Below are 17,669 nucleotides of genomic sequence, written 5' to 3' on the forward strand. Positions count from 1 at the left end.
ATTCATTTATGGAAGAAACAACTTTCAGTCAAACAATTTCTTGTTTTGTGACGCCCCTCTTCATGATTCAAGCAAATGCGTATGTGCTCCTTCATCAGAATGGGTAAAGGCACGTTTCTTTTGCACGGCTGGACGACGGTACGCTCAAACACGGAATCCCATGCAATTACGCGTTCGCTTGAGGCCGTGTACTTAGTCTGGAAGTGTAGCAACATCAACAAGCATTGAATGGGGGCGTGTATTTTGTCTTTTAATACGTCGTCCCATTTTAGTGGAAGCCCCAGCGGCTAGCTTCGCGAACGGGTACACCGATTCTAGTATCCCATGCGTTCTAAATTTCATTGCAACTGCGGACGATACAAAGGCATCGTTCACGGCGTGCCTGGAAACGTCAAATCCAAATAAACGAAAGGGTAGACTATGGCCTGTGTTCAGATGATTATAAATTCTTGCGGAGAAACGCAGGCTCAAATGCGGACCAGAATTCTCATAGTCATTTAAGCGAGGGGATGCACAAAACTTTAGCGATGACACAATCTTGCATTATACAGGAAGAAGTGTCATAACTGTATGACGGACAAGAGCCGCTCCAAATCGGGAGCGTCGAATTTGTCTAGCTTACTGTGCTATTGGTGCTCAAGTATTTTATCACTGCTTTCGGGAACTTAGTACGAAAAATAATTAGGACGGTTGACGATATTCTTGCAACTGCCAAAGTCATGATTAATGGGGACATTGCTAAAGATGTGGTCAATAGCTGTATAGAGGGTCCTCATCTTGCCATCTGGTAGACAACAATGGCGGAGATTTGAAGAAACCGTAGGGAAGCATGAGCGATCGTGAGAGCAATGCCTTGCATTCATTGCTGCATGTAAATGAGTAATATTTGACACAGGCGTCGCAATACCATTATATGGCCTCAATTATAGTTTATTCGCCGTGTAGGTATATTATACAACCTGTTTAAGAGCACGCAAGAATTTATAATAATTTTTTAAGTATGCGACGTTAAATCCTTTTCTTATTTGCCTGCTTGAATATATTCTTATGAGTCGTATAGATAATTATGTAGGAAGCAGCGGCTAGACTCGAATTAGAGGATTTATCCTCAACAACAGTCTGTATACAGGATTTCCCATGCATCGTTTTTTTTTAAGAAAGATGAGCCATTCTACTCAAAAATAACCAACTGCATACTGTTCACAGTCGGGTACAGTAGCCACTAGTAATATTTTTGTTGATTCCATTCAATTTAATAATTAATTGCAATTGGCAATTTCTTTTTCACAACTGCTCTAAATGTTGTACTGTCAATGAAGAATTCGCAGAAAATTGATAGAAACCTAAAGCTGGCATGTTCTCAGCCAGGTACGTCTTCCTGTTCATGTTTTCTGGCTGATGATTAACGCACGTGAAAAATGAAGTATATCACGTGACTAACCGTAACAGAGCATCTTTTGGAGACGCTCGTCCACGGCGTGATTGCTTCACAGGATATTTGGTGTTCTCAGAAGGGAAAATTTATTGCCTCAAGTGTACCCACCTCCCCACTTTCTCATTGAATCTGTTTCTCAACAGAGAGACGCAACGGTCGGGGATGAATTTATGCGGCAAATTGAGCCAATCGCTGCTTATGTTCCATACATGACCGCCGTCGGAAACCACGAGAACGCATAGTAAGTACATGCGACTTCATATTAGCCGGCAACTATTTAGTTCTACGAGAGATGGCAGCGAGCCATATCAGGCGAGTACAATGCGTTTTGGGTCTACTCAAGGCGTGCTTCAAAGGCAAATCTGATGCACCCGAGAAACATGATAAACATATGCACAATGTTTTCCTTTCCATACAACCCTATGGCCGCGCCTCTTACTAAAATCACGATCATAATACCGACAGTTTTGCAGTAGCGAGAGTCTAGTCATCTAGTACATTCATCTCTTGGCTAAGTTAAGTTTGTACTTGCTCAAATAGGTGTATTTGAAATCTCTCCTAAAGATCTCAGAAAAATACACCTGCTCAATACTACTGCTATTACAGACACATTGCTTTATTTGTCTCGTTTGTTTCCTTCTTGTCTACAATAACCTGTCTCGACTTTCCAGCAACTTCTCGAATTATGCAAATCGATTTTCTATGATGGACAAGTCCGGAAACCTCAACAACTTCTTTTACAGGTAAGAACATGCCTAAATGTGTTTCCTTTAAACAGTACCATTGCAGCGGCATGCATTTCATTGCATTATGTAAAAAGGCTACTGTCATTCATTTGGCTCAATATGGAAGACGTTTACTGTGGTTTACTCTACTGTTTATTGGTACATTGAACACTATTATTACATTGTTAGTTCTTGTATTTGATATATGAAAGGTGGTAAGTGGCTCCCACGTAAGGCAACTCATACTTACAGTTGCTTTAATAAATTCTGTACACTGCAATTGATAAGTTACCTAAATTTTTGTCAGCCTATAGATGCGAATATGAATGAAGAATTATTTAATTTCGGGATAAACGACAACATTTCAATATTACGATTATAATCAAGTGGTGCTGTTACTCAGCCTATCGCGGTAAAAAGGCAATCACCACCACAAATGAATTATTTTGAAAACTTTCCGCCATGTAGCTAAAATTGACCAGCGGAGAGACATTTTTTTTTTGCTTTGTTGCCTAGTTACTCGTGAACAAAGCATTCACACAGCTATTTTCTCACAGCTTTGACATCGGCCCGGCCCACATTATCAGCTATTCAACGGAGTTCTATTTTTTCCTGCATTACGGGTGGCATCAAGTTCCACAGCAGTACCGCTGGCTAGAGAAGGATTTGCAGGTACCACCTTGACCATGTTATCTGGCAGTTTCAGTTACTTTGTGCGAAAATATCCAAATATTTGACTCCTGAAGTGAAGATCAGACAGACAGACAGACAGACAGACAGACAGACAGACAGACAGACAGACAGACAGACAGACAGACAGACAGACAGACAGACAGACAGACAGACAGACAGACAGACAGACAGACAGACAGACAGACAGACAGACAGACAGACAGACAGACAGACAGACAGACAGACAGACAGACAGACAGACAGACAGACAGACAGACAGACAGACAGACAGACAGACAGACAGACAGACAGACAGACAGACAGACAGACAGACAGACAGACAGACAGACAGACAGACAGACAGACAGACAGACAGACAGACAGACAGACAGACAGACAGACAGACAGACAGACAGACAGACAGACAGACAGACAGACAGACAGACAGACAGACAGACAGACAGACAGACAGACAGACAGACAGACAGACAGACAGACAGACAGACAGACAGACAGACAGACAGACAGACAGACAGACAGACAGACAGACAGACAGACAGACAGACAGACAGACAGACAGACAGACAGACAGACAGACAGACAGACAGACAGACAGACAGACAGACAGACAGACAGACAGACAGACAGACAGACAGACAGACAGACAGACAGACAGACAGACAGACAGACAGACAGACAGACAGACAGACAGACAGACAGACAGACAGACAGACAGACAGACAGACAGACAGACAGACAGACAGACAGACAGACAGACAGACAGACAGACAGACAGACAGACAGACAGACAGACAGACAGACAGACAGACAGACAGACAGACAGACAGACAGACAGACAGACAGACAGACAGACAGACAGACAGACAGACAGACAGACAGACAGACAGACAGACAGACAGACAGACAGACAGACAGACAGACAGACAGACAGACAGACAGACAGACAGACAGACAGACAGACAGACAGACAGACAGACAGACAGACAGACAGACAGACAGACAGACAGACAGACAGACAGACAGACAGACAGACAGACAGACAGACAGACAGACAGACAGACAGACAGACAGACAGACAGACAGACAGACAGACAGACAGACAGACAGACAGACAGACAGACAGACAGACAGACAGACAGACAGACAGACAGACAGACAGACAGACAGACAGACAGACAGACAGACAGACAGACAGACAGACAGACAGACAGACAGACAGACAGACAGACAGACAGACAGACAGACAGACAGACAGACAGACAGACAGACAGACAGACAGACAGACAGACAGACAGACAGACAGACAGACAGACAGACAGACAGACAGACAGACAGACAGACAGACAGACAGACAGACAGACAGACAGACAGACAGACAGACAGACAGACAGACAGACAGACAGACAGACAGACAGACAGACAGACAGACAGACAGACAGACAGACAGACAGACAGACAGACAGACAGACAGACAGACAGACAGACAGACAGACAGACAGACAGACAGACAGACAGACAGATAGATAGATAGATAGATAGATAGATAGATAGATAGTGTTCTTAACTCTTCCTTAAAGGTTATCATTCTTATGTTCTGAACTCTCCCTCTTTGTTAGGAGGCAAACCTACCAGAAAACAGGGCTAAAAGGCCGTGGATCATCACAATGTCGCACCGGCCAATGTATTGCAGCAATGTCCGATTCAGAGACTGCAATTCCAACACAAGTATTGTAAGTCATAGTGGCACCATGCTCTTTTCAGCGTTCTCCATAAGAAAACTGGTTACATGAATTGTAAAGACGACGGACGTCTTGAGATATTCATATTTGAGTCACCTACAGTGATTAGTGTTCATTGGCATGCTCTGTCATATGAGTGAATCAAGCTATGGAAGAGGCGCGATTATGCAGTCACAGTTAAGTTGAAAATGAGACCAAGTAATGTACAACTTACCTGTCGAAGTATTTACGAAGGGCGAGCGCACATTCTTCACATTTTCGCATCTCTAGCATGCCGTGTAAGGTTATTCTTTATCAAAGCCATGAACACGGAGTACCCGGAGGTTAAAAGACCGTGTTGTAGCAGTAGCTAATTATTAGCATCGAAGGAACACTTGCATATTCCTCGGGCTAATGCATTTTAAAACTATCAGAGTCACAAAAATTAAACAGACACTTTCGCAACGCGCCCCGAGTATTGGAACGCCTTCCAATGTCGCCTCCATAAATGAAGATGACGTGGTTCAAGCAATAGCCTCTAGCAATGTAGTGACGCTATCTGCATGGCATGATAGGCAAAGCAGTACAGCAATATTTTAAGCTCAAACAACAAGCAGCTCGATACAAGTTTCGCAGACATTTAAGGTATAGAGCCATTCCCTCTTAGGCTGGTCTCGGCATAGTTCTATTTGCTGTTCACACCACAGAGCTGATTACAAAACCTTACCAGAGCAGCCACTGGAGCCAGTGCCTACGAGAGCTTCGAGTATGGTGGTTCAGCCAATGTGGAAATGATGGACAATACACGGATTTGCGTAAACTGCGTCCTTCTGGCTTGAAACAGCTTTGTGATTTTAGAGGTGAACCGTCTTCAACGAATCGTTATGTTATAAACGCAAGCTAGGTATTATGGACGTCTGCCTGCAGTTACAAAGTATGATTCCTTGGAGATAGAAAAAGATGAATTTTAGGGAAACACGTAAAAAAAAATAAGGTCGCAAGCACTACAATTACGCAAATACATGTACTAATCAGCATTTTCATGGTATTTGGACGATGGAAGCGATTCACTTCCCTTTAGAAACTTTTGTAGAGAACTGTGCATTACGCGAACGCAGTTTGAGACTGCGTGCAGTAGCACTGCTTAGTGTGCCTGCGATCCCACTATCACAAAAAATAATTTTTTTCTTTAATATAACAATGGGCCAATAATGACAACGTTTTCATTTGTAACAAACCAGTCCGCTGCTTTCCAAACCATGCGTGCTAAAGACCCCTCCCCTACAAGAAAAAAAAAAAACAGAACTTATATGTGCGATTCTGAACAAGTGCTTCCTCGACAGTACACTACTCCACGCTGTAATGTCTGCCTCCGAGTTTCTACAGGCGCTTGCTCTACTAGTCCGCCTATTCTACGTGAAGAAAGGTAGCGACTTTTCAGAGCTTCATTGCGTGTAAGCGAATTCTGAAGGTAAATAAACAAAGCAGCCATAGGTCATCTTAGATTTGCAAAGTGCATTTTCTTAACTCTGCTGTTATATGAATTGCAAGAATATGGTCATGATTACTTAGAGTAAACGAGGACAAAACGTCCCTCTCTTATTTTTCCAATTCCCGCTACGTCTTCAGCACTGATACATGAGTGCCTCTTCATAAATTTGAAAGTATTTTCTCCTATTCGGTTTGTTCTGTCACAGAAAGAAGAAAAAGAAGGTTACTTAAGCTTGCTTAGTTGAGTCATTGATATTTGTTGGAAGCTATAGCGTTGTCCTGTAGGAATGAACAATTAAATTAATGTGGTTAGTCATCGTTAAAAGCTGTGGCCATGCTGCACCTTTTATTTTATTTCTATTTCTCTGCGCTGACAAATAATGTCGCTGCCAAAGCGTGAAACATCTGACCGGGTCTACGGTGACCGCATTATAAAAATAAAACGTTTACAGGCCTTCTTTTTCTTACACATTTATTATGTCTTCTCCCTATTTTTTTATTTTCTTTTTGTTTGTGCATGCTAGGTGATTTCAGGTTAATTACGCTAGGTGATTTCAGAATTTCTGCACACCCCGAGAAATTCGCGCGCCTGCTCGCATGGGAACTATTTCTAGGCTTTTCCAGGCACTGTTGGTGCCCTGGCGTTGGGGCATAAGATAGGACCTACATGATCGTCGGCATCTGTACGAGCATACAGGCTCAATTACTTATCTTCTGACTAATGAAACCAAATTGGTACAATAACATGCGATTATGGTTTAGCAGCCCCGAAAAGGACGGAACGGTCGTTTTCATGTTCAGGTCTCGTGACATTCGGTTTAACCGACAAGATCCATTGCTTCATTTGTCTTTCTTTCTTTCTTTCTATCTTTCTTTCTTTCTTTCTATCTATCTATCTTTCTATCTTTCTATCTTTCTTTCTTTCTTTCTTTCTTTCTTTCTTTCTTTCTTTCTTTCTTTCTTTCTTTCACCACTGCAAGCTGAGCCATTTCCTCATATTTCGAGCCTCTCATCCTGGAAATGTATTCACCCCTCCTAGGCTCGCAAGGGATTTCCTCTGACAAAGATGTATGGCCTGGAGAAGCTCTTCTTCAAGTACGGAGTGGACTTGCATTTTACCGGCCATCAGCATTCGTACGAGCGCCTGTGGCCGGTCTACGACGGCGTGGTGAGCACTGAGCCACTAAGTTTTAAGGAACAGCTAGAAATATAGGTTTGGCTTAGCAGACGCCCTTGTACACCAGCAAAAGCTATAGCGTGTGGTAGCGTTCAGTCCCTAGGTATACACATCAGACTGTAAAACCTAGAATTCATTCATTCATTCATTCATTCATTCATTCATTCATTCATTCATTCATTCATTCATTCATTCATTCAGTCATTCATTCACTCGTTCGTTCATTCATACAGTCATTTTATTTGGCATCGTGAATGTTGTAAACAGTGAATAAACGTCAGTGCGAAACGTTACGCGTACTCTTCACCCACAATACAATGCAGAGTGATTGCAACGGGCTATACACAAAAAACACAAGTAAGTACAATGACTATATTTTCGGTGTTTTATGTATTAGAGTAGAAACATTATTTAAATATGTGGAGAATAGACAACCTACATCAAACATTAACATCAATGCTAACGTTGACACTAACGCTATTATAAGTAACTGTGGCTTGAAACTTCACATTGATTTGAACCATGTACTCGCGATCGTGGTCGATATAGAAAGGCAAACGCTTTATTGAAAGCGCTTTTCTTTCAGAAGCCAGCACCACTTATAGTCAACACATCGTCTGTTAACGAAACACGACAGTCGCACAATATACACGTTCGCCACACAAATTTTGCGCCTTGTAGAGTACCTGTTACGACGGTGATAATAAAGAAGTCAGCTTTCTTTTTCGTCTTTCATTCATTTTCTCTTCCTTAATTTTTTACCTTACGGCCAGTCAAATGTTATGAAAGCGGTATGCAAGCACGATTGAATGGCATGGCGCTTAAAGACAACGTTCCTCAAAAGATTCATTTAAGGCAAAATAAGAATTGCAGAAACATTGCAACCGGCCCGCATCTCCCTTACAGGTGTACAAAGGCACCGGCACGGACCCGTACGTCAATCCCAGGGCGCCAGTACACGTTGTGACAGGAGCTGCCGTACGTATCAGCGATTTGAACAGCGATTTGATCTTTTTGTGCTACCTGTGTTTGCGCGGTCAGTTCCTTCCCTTCTCGAAAGCCGCAGACAAGCAAACTATAGTTGATATCAGACAGCTCGTTTTTCGCTCGAGTACAATTGAAATCACCGGCCAGTTCCCTCGTTTAAGCCCATGAACACCTAACACGTCCATGTATGGGGATTCCGGATACTTGCAGGTGTGCTCATCGATATACCGTATAACACGAAATGCGGAACGAAGCAGAAAATGAATGCACAAATACAAATTTAAGGAACTTACGACATACAAAGCATACTTCTCGCGCGTTATGACAATGGGCACCAGTCGCGGGCCATATATCTGGGATTTGCGTACCGGTCTCTGTTTTCTGTGTTACCCCAGAGCATCGTTTCAAAAGGGCGTGTGCATAGAAATGTTGACAAGACGAAGTCGTGGCGACAATGAGAGTTACGAAACGCGCAACCCGCATATGAAAACCTGCATTGCTTCCTGCACACGCGACACACTTTACAAATACAGCTGATGATAAGGAAACGCAGAAGAAAGTGCTGGTATTGGGACGTCCACATCAGCGACGAAGATCCGACGGCGCCAAAGAGTTACAAAACGGATTAGAAACATAGGAAGAAAATAAGGAAATTAGTGTCATTAAGGCCCGTAATCCTTTTTCCTGTTTTTGATTCCCTTGCTGAGGATTTGCTAATACATGATAGCTTTCTTCTATTATTATTTTTGTCTCTCCACATCTCTATTTGACCTGCACATAATGAGAACGTCAAAACGTAAAGGCCCAGATATGCCTTGCTGACACACACCCATAGTACATTCGCAATCCTTTTGCAGCGAAGCTTGTGGGGGGTATGGTTTTTAAAAGGAGACATAAATTTTTGAGAAATTTATATATGTATTTTCGTGAACGCTCTTCACAACAGCTAACTTACCCTTTTATTCTAATAATTATTGCTCGTGTCTACTATTTCGCTCTCGCGAACGACTCGAGCGAAACAGAAATAAGCATCTTATTGACCCAAATAATTTTTTCTGCTGTCTATTTTCTTGTAAGCGACGGGACATTCATAATGTTTAGAGCTAAGGACATGCAATACTACTGAAAAAGAAAGAAAAGAAAACACACGTACAATTTTGTAACATTTTCCAAAGTTCGACGAAAACACGTCATGCGAGGGTGACACATTTTCAAAATAAAATAGGCACTTGCTTAAGGTTCAAATGAAAAAAAATGGAGAGCCAATTTACTATGTGAAGTTAGATTATCAGTGAAGCTGCAGCACATCACGCAGTGTTAAACAAGGGCACGTGTAATTATTTTTATCATTTGGTATGGTAGCGGTGATACCCTTGTGATTAACACTGTGACATACACCGATTAGTTTGGTTAAAACGTTAGACAGAATCTTGGCCAAAGTTAAATGTTTACACGACTGTTATTCAGCAGCTGAGGGACTTGGATTGGCGTGGCACTTCGAACCAAACTCTTCCAGCAGAAACAGTGTACCCTTTCTTGCCTGGTTTTGAAATATCCACGTTGAAGTCTCCGACGTTGATCAAAGGGGTAGTGTTATCATGGCTAACCCATCAGCACGTGGTCATGAACTTCCCGCTATCCCACTTGGGTTTGCCTGGGCATATATAAACAGTGGATATCACAATTCCCCTTTCGTTTTTCCAGTACAGAGATCCCCACGGTCGGGGGCATTGTCCTCTTGCGAGTCATGGGTGTATAGTTCTACGTACATTTTATCCTTTGCGTATCATGAATGCCTCCTGCTCGCGTTTCCACAAACAATTCCAGTATACCAATCGACTTGAACAATGCATAACAATTTATTTATTTAAGACATAATTATTTACTTTTAATATTATTAGAGGTGGAGTACTTAAAGCCTGCTTCACCTCCGCCGCAGGTCAGACCCATAATTCCCCACCTCGTGTATCGGCCCACATTTTTGTCCAAGGACACGACAAATGCATTAGGGGAGGGGGAGGTGGTAGATGTATACAGCGTCGCTGTGAAAAAAAAAACATCCGTCTCCATTCCGCCCTGTGAAAGTGTTTGTACAACGAAGCTGGTCTGGACGTTATACAAGTACCACCACCCCAAAGAACATTAGGATGAATGAATGGATGTTATGACCATTCCCTTTGGAACGGGGCGGTGGGTTGCACCAGCAAGCTCTTGCTGTTATACTGCCTAATGTCCTACCTAGGTTAAAAAACAAAAAGAAAGAAAGAAAGAACGCACGATAAATTCCCATAACCAAATTTTCTGACCCCCTATTGTTAGCTTTGTTTTTGTACGTCTCCATTTTTTTTTTTTGTCGTCTCCCTATTTTTCTTCCACCAATCTCCCAATCGCATCTTACTAATCTCTGTTGTGGACATGCTTACTTTTCCCCTGCTATCGCTGAACTCAAGGGCTTCAGTGAGTTCAGTGGTGCCTAAATCGACCACTGGGCAGATATCTTCACATTCTAACAAAACATGCTCCATCGTTTCCCTAACTTTACCGCTGCAAGCACATGCTTCTTCTTCCTTCTTATATCTCGCTTTAAAGGTGCTTGTTCTAAGGCGTCCTGATCTCGCTTCGAAAAGTAATGAGCTTCCCTTTGAGTTATCATAAATTGTTTCTGTTCTGATTTCGTTTTCTTTTTCCGTAAGTAGTTACTCATGGCAGGGTTCTTTTCCATTGCCGCCACCTATGAGATTATTTCGGCCTCTCTGACTTTCCGCTTGACGTTCCTAGTTGCTGTGTTGCTCACCCCACAGGCCGCGTACTTGCTGGTAAGCTTCCTACTTGTTTTCCTCCCCTGTGAATCAATGTTTTTTCTGCACAAACACGTCAACATTCTCCTAGACCATTTGCTTTCTTCCGTATTCCTCAGTCGTTCTTCATAATCAATTTTAATGTGAGCTTCTCTGACTTCAAAACTTGTCCAGCCCATATCACCCTAGACGGCGTTAGACAGCGTTACACAAGCGCCACCACCACAAACAACGTACAGTCGCGGACAGAATAAAATGGACCACGGGATCTCCGAAAACGTTCAATTCCCGAGCAGCCTGTAGCAGTAACCAGTAAAACTGCCCACGACAACGTTTTTAGCATATTCTAGTCGAGGCCCAAAATGCAAATACCAGATTGCGTTATGAGGTTGCGGAGATATTCAGCTTTTTCTTAGATTTCATGGTCCGTAATATTCTGTCCGCGACTGTACATCACGCAAGCACTCACATGTACCGATGTGTCACATACATCCTCATTCTTCTAAGCCGTCCGCCAAGCGCGAGTGGCTTATTGAACTAAATTAATGTTTAAAATTAAATTGCGTCAGAAAATGCGTCAAGTACGATTACACACAAGCTGCAGACGAGATAGCTTCGCATTGTAATACGAATATACGAGAAAACAAAATTATGTTACGCGTGAACTAAAACCCCTCTTCCAGCTGCAGTACGAGGTATACATTCATTCCTGTGGGCCCATCGCCTGGCACAAGTGCATTATTGAACTAATCCAATTTCTCACAATAAATTGTGTCGCTAAATTCGTAAAGCGTGACTTACACACAACCTACAGACAGGATAGCAACGGCTTGTAATTCAAATATACGAAGAAACATGATCTGATTACGCGGAAACGCATGCACAAACCCCCTTTTGCAGCTGCCGTTTTTAGGGTGAGCACACCACGAAATATTCCGACCAACTAGAGGCTAACAGCTGCGCTGTAAAACACATATTCAGGTTTTGATACAGCTACGGGTCCCTTGTTCACAATGAAGATGGGTGCAAGAGGGCAATTATTTATGCGTTAGGTGGCGCAGGTTTCGCATGTCTGGTTAATCACGTGTTTAATCGTCTGAATATGTAAATATTCTAAGAGTAGCCTTGAATGTAGGGGCTTCTTTTTTGCTTTTATGCTCGCAGTATCCCAATTGACCATGTGGTAAGTAGTCACGTGATGATCCACCAAAGCATTCTAACTTGTATTGCCTTTCCTGACATCGTTCTGGTGCTGCTGTATCTTTCTTTTAACATTCCAAGTTTTACGTATGTAGGATGCGTCAAAATTCTTGCAGGCTATCTTGTAAATTGCCCCTGGAAACTTTTCCAAAGGGTCTTTCACTCGCACGAGCTTCTGTTTTAGTTTGTTGACACGTGCGCAATATTTACGCCCTATGTGCCGAAAACTCTTACCAGTTACTCGCCGATTCCGTGCGTACCAGGTCAGCCGCACGTTTCTGACTCTCTTTTTCTTGTACTGTTTCGTGGTTAGCAACAGCACACCCCAATTCTTGAGCCTTGAGTAGTTGGGAAGACTAGCAGTTGTTGTAGAGGTCCGTCCCTACCACGACTAGCTCTTGCTTGCGCAGTCCAGGCTCGGAACAGATGCTCCGAGCCTGGAATGCGCAAGCAGCAAGAGATAGCCTGTGTGTATCGGAAATAGACCCGTGTGGATCGGCTTCCGATGCACACAGGCTGTAATTCCCTTGACCGAACGTCTTATGAGGACGTCGAGGAAGGCAATCAGTCCATTATTTTCTTTTTACATCGTCAAGTGGATACTTCGTATAAAATAGTTCAGATTTTCAAGGAAAGGTAGGGCGTCTTGGCGGCGAACCAAACAAAAACAGTCGTCCGTGTATCGGAGGCAAATATCTTGTAGCCGTCTTGTACGAGGTTAACGCAGAATACTCAAGTGCCTCTAAGACGACGTTTGCACAAGCGACGGAAGCGGAGACTACCATTGCGATATCGAACCGGTGCTTTCAAAATTTTTCATGAAAGAAAAAATACATGTTGCTCATCCAGAATTCCAGGAGCCGGCATAAGTTTTCTCGAGAACGACGCTTTGCTATTTTCACGCACGCCATTTGAGATGCACATTATCGAGTGGGATGTACTGCGAGCATAATCGCCACAGAGAAGCGCCTACGTTCTAGGTTACTCTTAAGAGTCTTTACATATTCAAACGACTAAAAAATTGTCCGATGATTACGATGCTCCCTAATGCGAAATTTGAGCGCAGCACAATACGTGCTTTCATTTCGTGAAATATTGAGGAAAATAATTCTAGACCGAAATCATCGCACCTTCCGACAGTGGGCCAGTGCCGTCAGCGCCTTCGCAGAGGCAGGAGCAGTATGGGAACGCTGGCATGATAAGTGGCATTGGAGACAGTTGCGCAAGAAGACGATGACTAAGGCTCTAGGAGTGGCACGAGCGCGCGTTCTCGCGGTTACACTGAGGTACGCCGACGCTCAACGCAGGAACGAGCGCCTAAGGGCTCCGCTCTAAAACGCGATTAATTCGGCACGGGGTAATCTCCTAGAGATATACATGCTCACTCTGCGCCACCTAACGCATCACCAACCGCCCCTCTCGCGCCCATCTTCATTATGAACGAAGAACCAGTAGCGGTCTCGAAACGTCACTATATGTTTTTATGGCATAGCTGTCTAGGGTTAGGATATGGAAAAAGAAATGTGTCCGGGATGTTGACAAGAACAATTCGTAATGTGGCCCGATCCTAGTGATAGTGCTGAAAGGGTCCAAGCTCAATGGCGCATACGCCTGTGGGCTCGGGGATCTGTAACGTGGCCTTTAACTACCCTTGTCACACGTGCGACCGAAAGAGGTCCCAGACACAAGGGTAAGAACAGATGTTTCTGAAAAAAAAATTTTGGTACAGCTTTGTCAAAAAAAGAAACTTTAAAATTTTCGGTGCCAACTGCGCAAACGCGCTAGTTCCACTGCTTGCGCAGTCATCGTCTTCTTCCACAGCTCGCCCCGTTGGGCAAAAAACTATCATATTCCGCAATGGCTCGAGCGTCGTCGTCTTCCACTGCTGCCTCCGTTGTCACTCATTATTCCAACATAGAATTTCACTTCTCTCTTGGTAATGGGGAGGCCGTGTTTACGGAGGTAGGAGCCATTGTTAGGAGGATATGAGTCATTCATTGTCTTACGTGACGGACATATTTAATAACAGAGGCTATACGCGAATGTGCGCACATACATATATCCCCACGATGACCAGAGATTAGAACAATAAATGTGTTTGTACCTTTGTTCAATATTTGGAGGTCACCTCTGTGTCGCGCGCTAAAGAGCTTCGCTGATCATCCACTTTCACAGAGTGTGGCTCATGAATTTTTCCCCTATTGAACCTTAGGCGAGTGCCTGTTTTATTCTACCAATTTTATGAAATGATAATTTGTTCCAATACAACGCTCTGTTTACTTCTTTCTTACCGCCCCTTATTTATACCTGACGGTGGCCAAATTGTGGGACTGATAAAGACACGCGCCGAATATATATAGGGTGTTTCAGCGAACACTTTCAAAAATCTTTAAGTGTTGCCTGTGGCAGATATCACAATTCTAGATCATGAGCTGGTCTGCTCGAAGCGACGGACAATACTTGCACAAGAAATTGAGATGCAAAACCGACTAATTAATAAAAATTCACTAATTACTTTTTAACTAATTACATTATGGCCCATATCTCAATTTACAAACTATAGCTATGGAGTTCGCAAGGCGGATCCACTTGGAACGAATTTTCAAGATGACACCAGTTTCGAGATATAAACTCCCGAGCTTTGCGGAGAAATGCATTGGCGTTCAAGTTAATTTGTTAACAAAACGTCGTTTCATGCACTGAAGCCCACAAGTAACTGTAACGCCTATGCATTTCTCCGCAAAGTTCGGGAATTTATATCTCGAAACTGGTGTCGTTGTGAGAACTCGTTCCAATTAGATCCGCCTTGCGAAGTCTATTGCTAGAATATCTAAATTGCAATATGGCTCATAATTAGCTGCAAAGTAAATTAGTGAATTACTGTTAATTCGTCGATTTTGCATTTCAATTTTTTGTCCACGTAGTGTCAGCCGCTTGGAGTAGACCAACTCATAAACTATAATTGAGCTACCTGCCACAGGCAACCTCTAAAGAGTTTTGAAAGTGTTCGCTGAAACACCCTGTATATATAGATTCGAAATCTTTAACCTTGGCCATTTTCAGGCTCAGACCTTACAGATAGCCCAGCAGATGGCCACATCTGGGCAGTAGCCCAGATGTGGCCATCTCTATAAAAATTGAGGATTATGGGGCCTTGCTCATTAAATGATGATGCTGACTGGTAATAATGAGCCAGCAACTTGCGTTTACAGCAGATTATCCGCCTTAGCGGATTTATGAATTTGCTGGTACGACTATGCCTGTCTTGCGAACGCTATAACACTTTATTTACATTTTATTTACAACATTTGCTTTGTTAGTTTACACCAAAAGAACACATCTTTCTTTAAGTTAGTTCTAAAACACTGCTTTCTTGTTCGTGGCCTTTCTGAAAAATTTGGATGGAATTTCTCTTTGAAAGAGTTATTTCGTAGAAGTTACTTTGTAAACAGTGCATTAGATATTTGCATACGGTACTCTAACATGGTAATACTGTTAACCACCACGCAGGGAAACTGGGAGTTCCTCTCACCATTTGTTCCAGACCCGAAACCATGGAGCGCCGTGCGAATTTCAGACTACGGCTTCACGAAGCTCCACCTGATCAACAGGACGCACATCCAACTTCAACAGATATCAACCAGAGAGGTAAAACTAACTGTCGATATAGCTATGAGATTCGTCCGTGCCTTATTTGGGCGGTTTTTCTAACTTACGGGTGCACCATATTCATTTTCAGAAACCACGTGTCGTGGACGCAGTGCACATCGTGAAAGACAAGCCAAGAAACTTCTGAAATGCAGTACTAAGCACTGAATAAACGTTCAAGCTGGAAGTAGCTGAGAAAGGCAGTCAAATTTCACTGTAGAGCATTGTAGGTCCACTTTGCCGAAGGAAATGCAGAACCATATGACCTGCTCACGCCTTTTTTATCCTATTGACCTTTGTTCTTCATCAGTTTGTTTGCTTGTTTGTTTGTGTTTGCTTGTCTGCTTGCTAGTTTTTTTGTTTGCTAGTTTGTTTGTTTCAGAATCGCATCACCAATTTTGCGCAAATGGCCGCCTAGGACCCCTACAGCTCAAACAGTGCAATGCAAGTTCACCGCCAAAGGCACATACATGTCTTCGAATCAGCACGAATGTGCAGCCGTGAACAGTATAAAATTGAACGTTATACACGCAGAACGATTACAGGAGATGTGACCTTTCGAAGCTAATGATTTAATGCTCAAGAAATAGCTCTCCAACTTAACATTCAGACTCACTGAAAACCTCAGTCTGAATATTTAGTCTCATCATGCGGAGCATGCAAAGAAGACAGAAGTTCACAGCAAGATGGATTCTTGAAGTGACGAACGACAGTCGGACAAAGTATGTCGCTGGAGCTCCGATAAGGGCACAAGTCTTCGTCAAAGCAGCAGCATGCGTTGCGCGTGTGCTTAGCCGCTACGGACTCTTGAACACAATTTTGACATTCCCTCTCGCATTGCTCGAGGGGTGTCTAAGGGATTTGACACAGCTTCCTCGGTTAAATTAGAGCGTCCATCGGTATTAAAAAATTTGGAGGACGCTTAAGCTGCCCCTTTAAGAGTCAAACGCGATAGCGTTCAAAGAGTCCTTACTGCTTTTCATGCTTACTGGCAACTGCAGCTCATGTAACCGTAACGTTTTCCGGGAAACGCTGGCTGCGAACGCTATGCACGAAGGCGAGCTTTCTGGTAGAAACGCGGCCTCTTGCGTGGGTCGATCTCCTGTTATTGTTTCGCACTTTTAATATTTCGGTCTGAGAAAATCTAACATAAAGGACATGCGCTGCTGGCGGTGTTCTTTTTCATTAGATTTGTTTGTGGGCTGCCTTTCTTAAAATTCCGAGGAATAACTTTGTAAAGAATCCAGGGGAAACACAGGGAATGCGGGAGATGGAAATTGAAGACGATGAGCAAAACGTGAACAAGGTGAATGCAGGAGCCAACGTTTCCACAAGTGGACTTGTCTTGTTCAAGGCGACGTACGCTTTCCTCGCCACAGTATATATAGGTGGGGTTCTTCTAAAGGGGAGAGGGTGTGAGGCGGGAGGGTGCGGAATATATTCGAATATATCGGTGAAACAGGACTATCAATGAACGTCAGATTAAACGGCCATCGCGCATACGCAGCTAAAGAGCTTCCAAAGCCGTCGCCGAGCATTTCAACCAACCAGGTCAAAACTTTGATGAACTGAAACTCTACATCTTACTGTCAACTTTCCGTTCTGAACGAGAAGAAAAATACACAGAGACATACCTGATCCATAAGTTCGAGACATTGCAACCAACAGGCATAAACGTTTCAAAGGGAGCTTTAGAATCTATTCGCTATGCTAAACTTCAAGCTATAGGCAACAACACTTATGTGGAATTCCAATGGCGGAGTCCGAGCAAGTCTTTCTGCTCGTTTCGGAGCAAGT

General features: G+C 43.1%; 1 protein-coding gene across 1 annotated transcript in view; it reads left to right on the top strand.

The window, feature by feature from the left end:
* Window positions 1-16,178, top strand: part of LOC126536482 (acid phosphatase type 7-like) — a 33,259-nt gene extending 17,081 nt beyond the window's left edge. Inside the window, exons 5-12 of the mRNA XM_050183466.3 lie at window positions 1,579-1,676; window positions 2,107-2,178; window positions 2,718-2,832; window positions 4,470-4,583; window positions 7,102-7,230; window positions 8,146-8,217; window positions 15,735-15,872; window positions 15,964-16,178. Coding sequence (XP_050039423.1) covers window positions 1,579-1,676; window positions 2,107-2,178; window positions 2,718-2,832; window positions 4,470-4,583; window positions 7,102-7,230; window positions 8,146-8,217; window positions 15,735-15,872; window positions 15,964-16,020 — 795 coding nt within the window. The 3' untranslated portion in view covers window positions 16,021-16,178. The remainder of the gene's footprint in view (window positions 1-1,578; window positions 1,677-2,106; window positions 2,179-2,717; window positions 2,833-4,469; window positions 4,584-7,101; window positions 7,231-8,145; window positions 8,218-15,734; window positions 15,873-15,963) is intronic.
* The last annotated feature ends 1,491 nt before the right edge of the window (window positions 16,179-17,669 follow it).

Source organism: Dermacentor andersoni, chromosome 4 (genome assembly GCF_023375885.2).
Source record: "Dermacentor andersoni chromosome 4, qqDerAnde1_hic_scaffold, whole genome shotgun sequence".
In the NCBI taxonomy this organism is placed as follows: Eukaryota; Metazoa; Arthropoda; class Arachnida; order Ixodida; family Ixodidae; genus Dermacentor; species Dermacentor andersoni.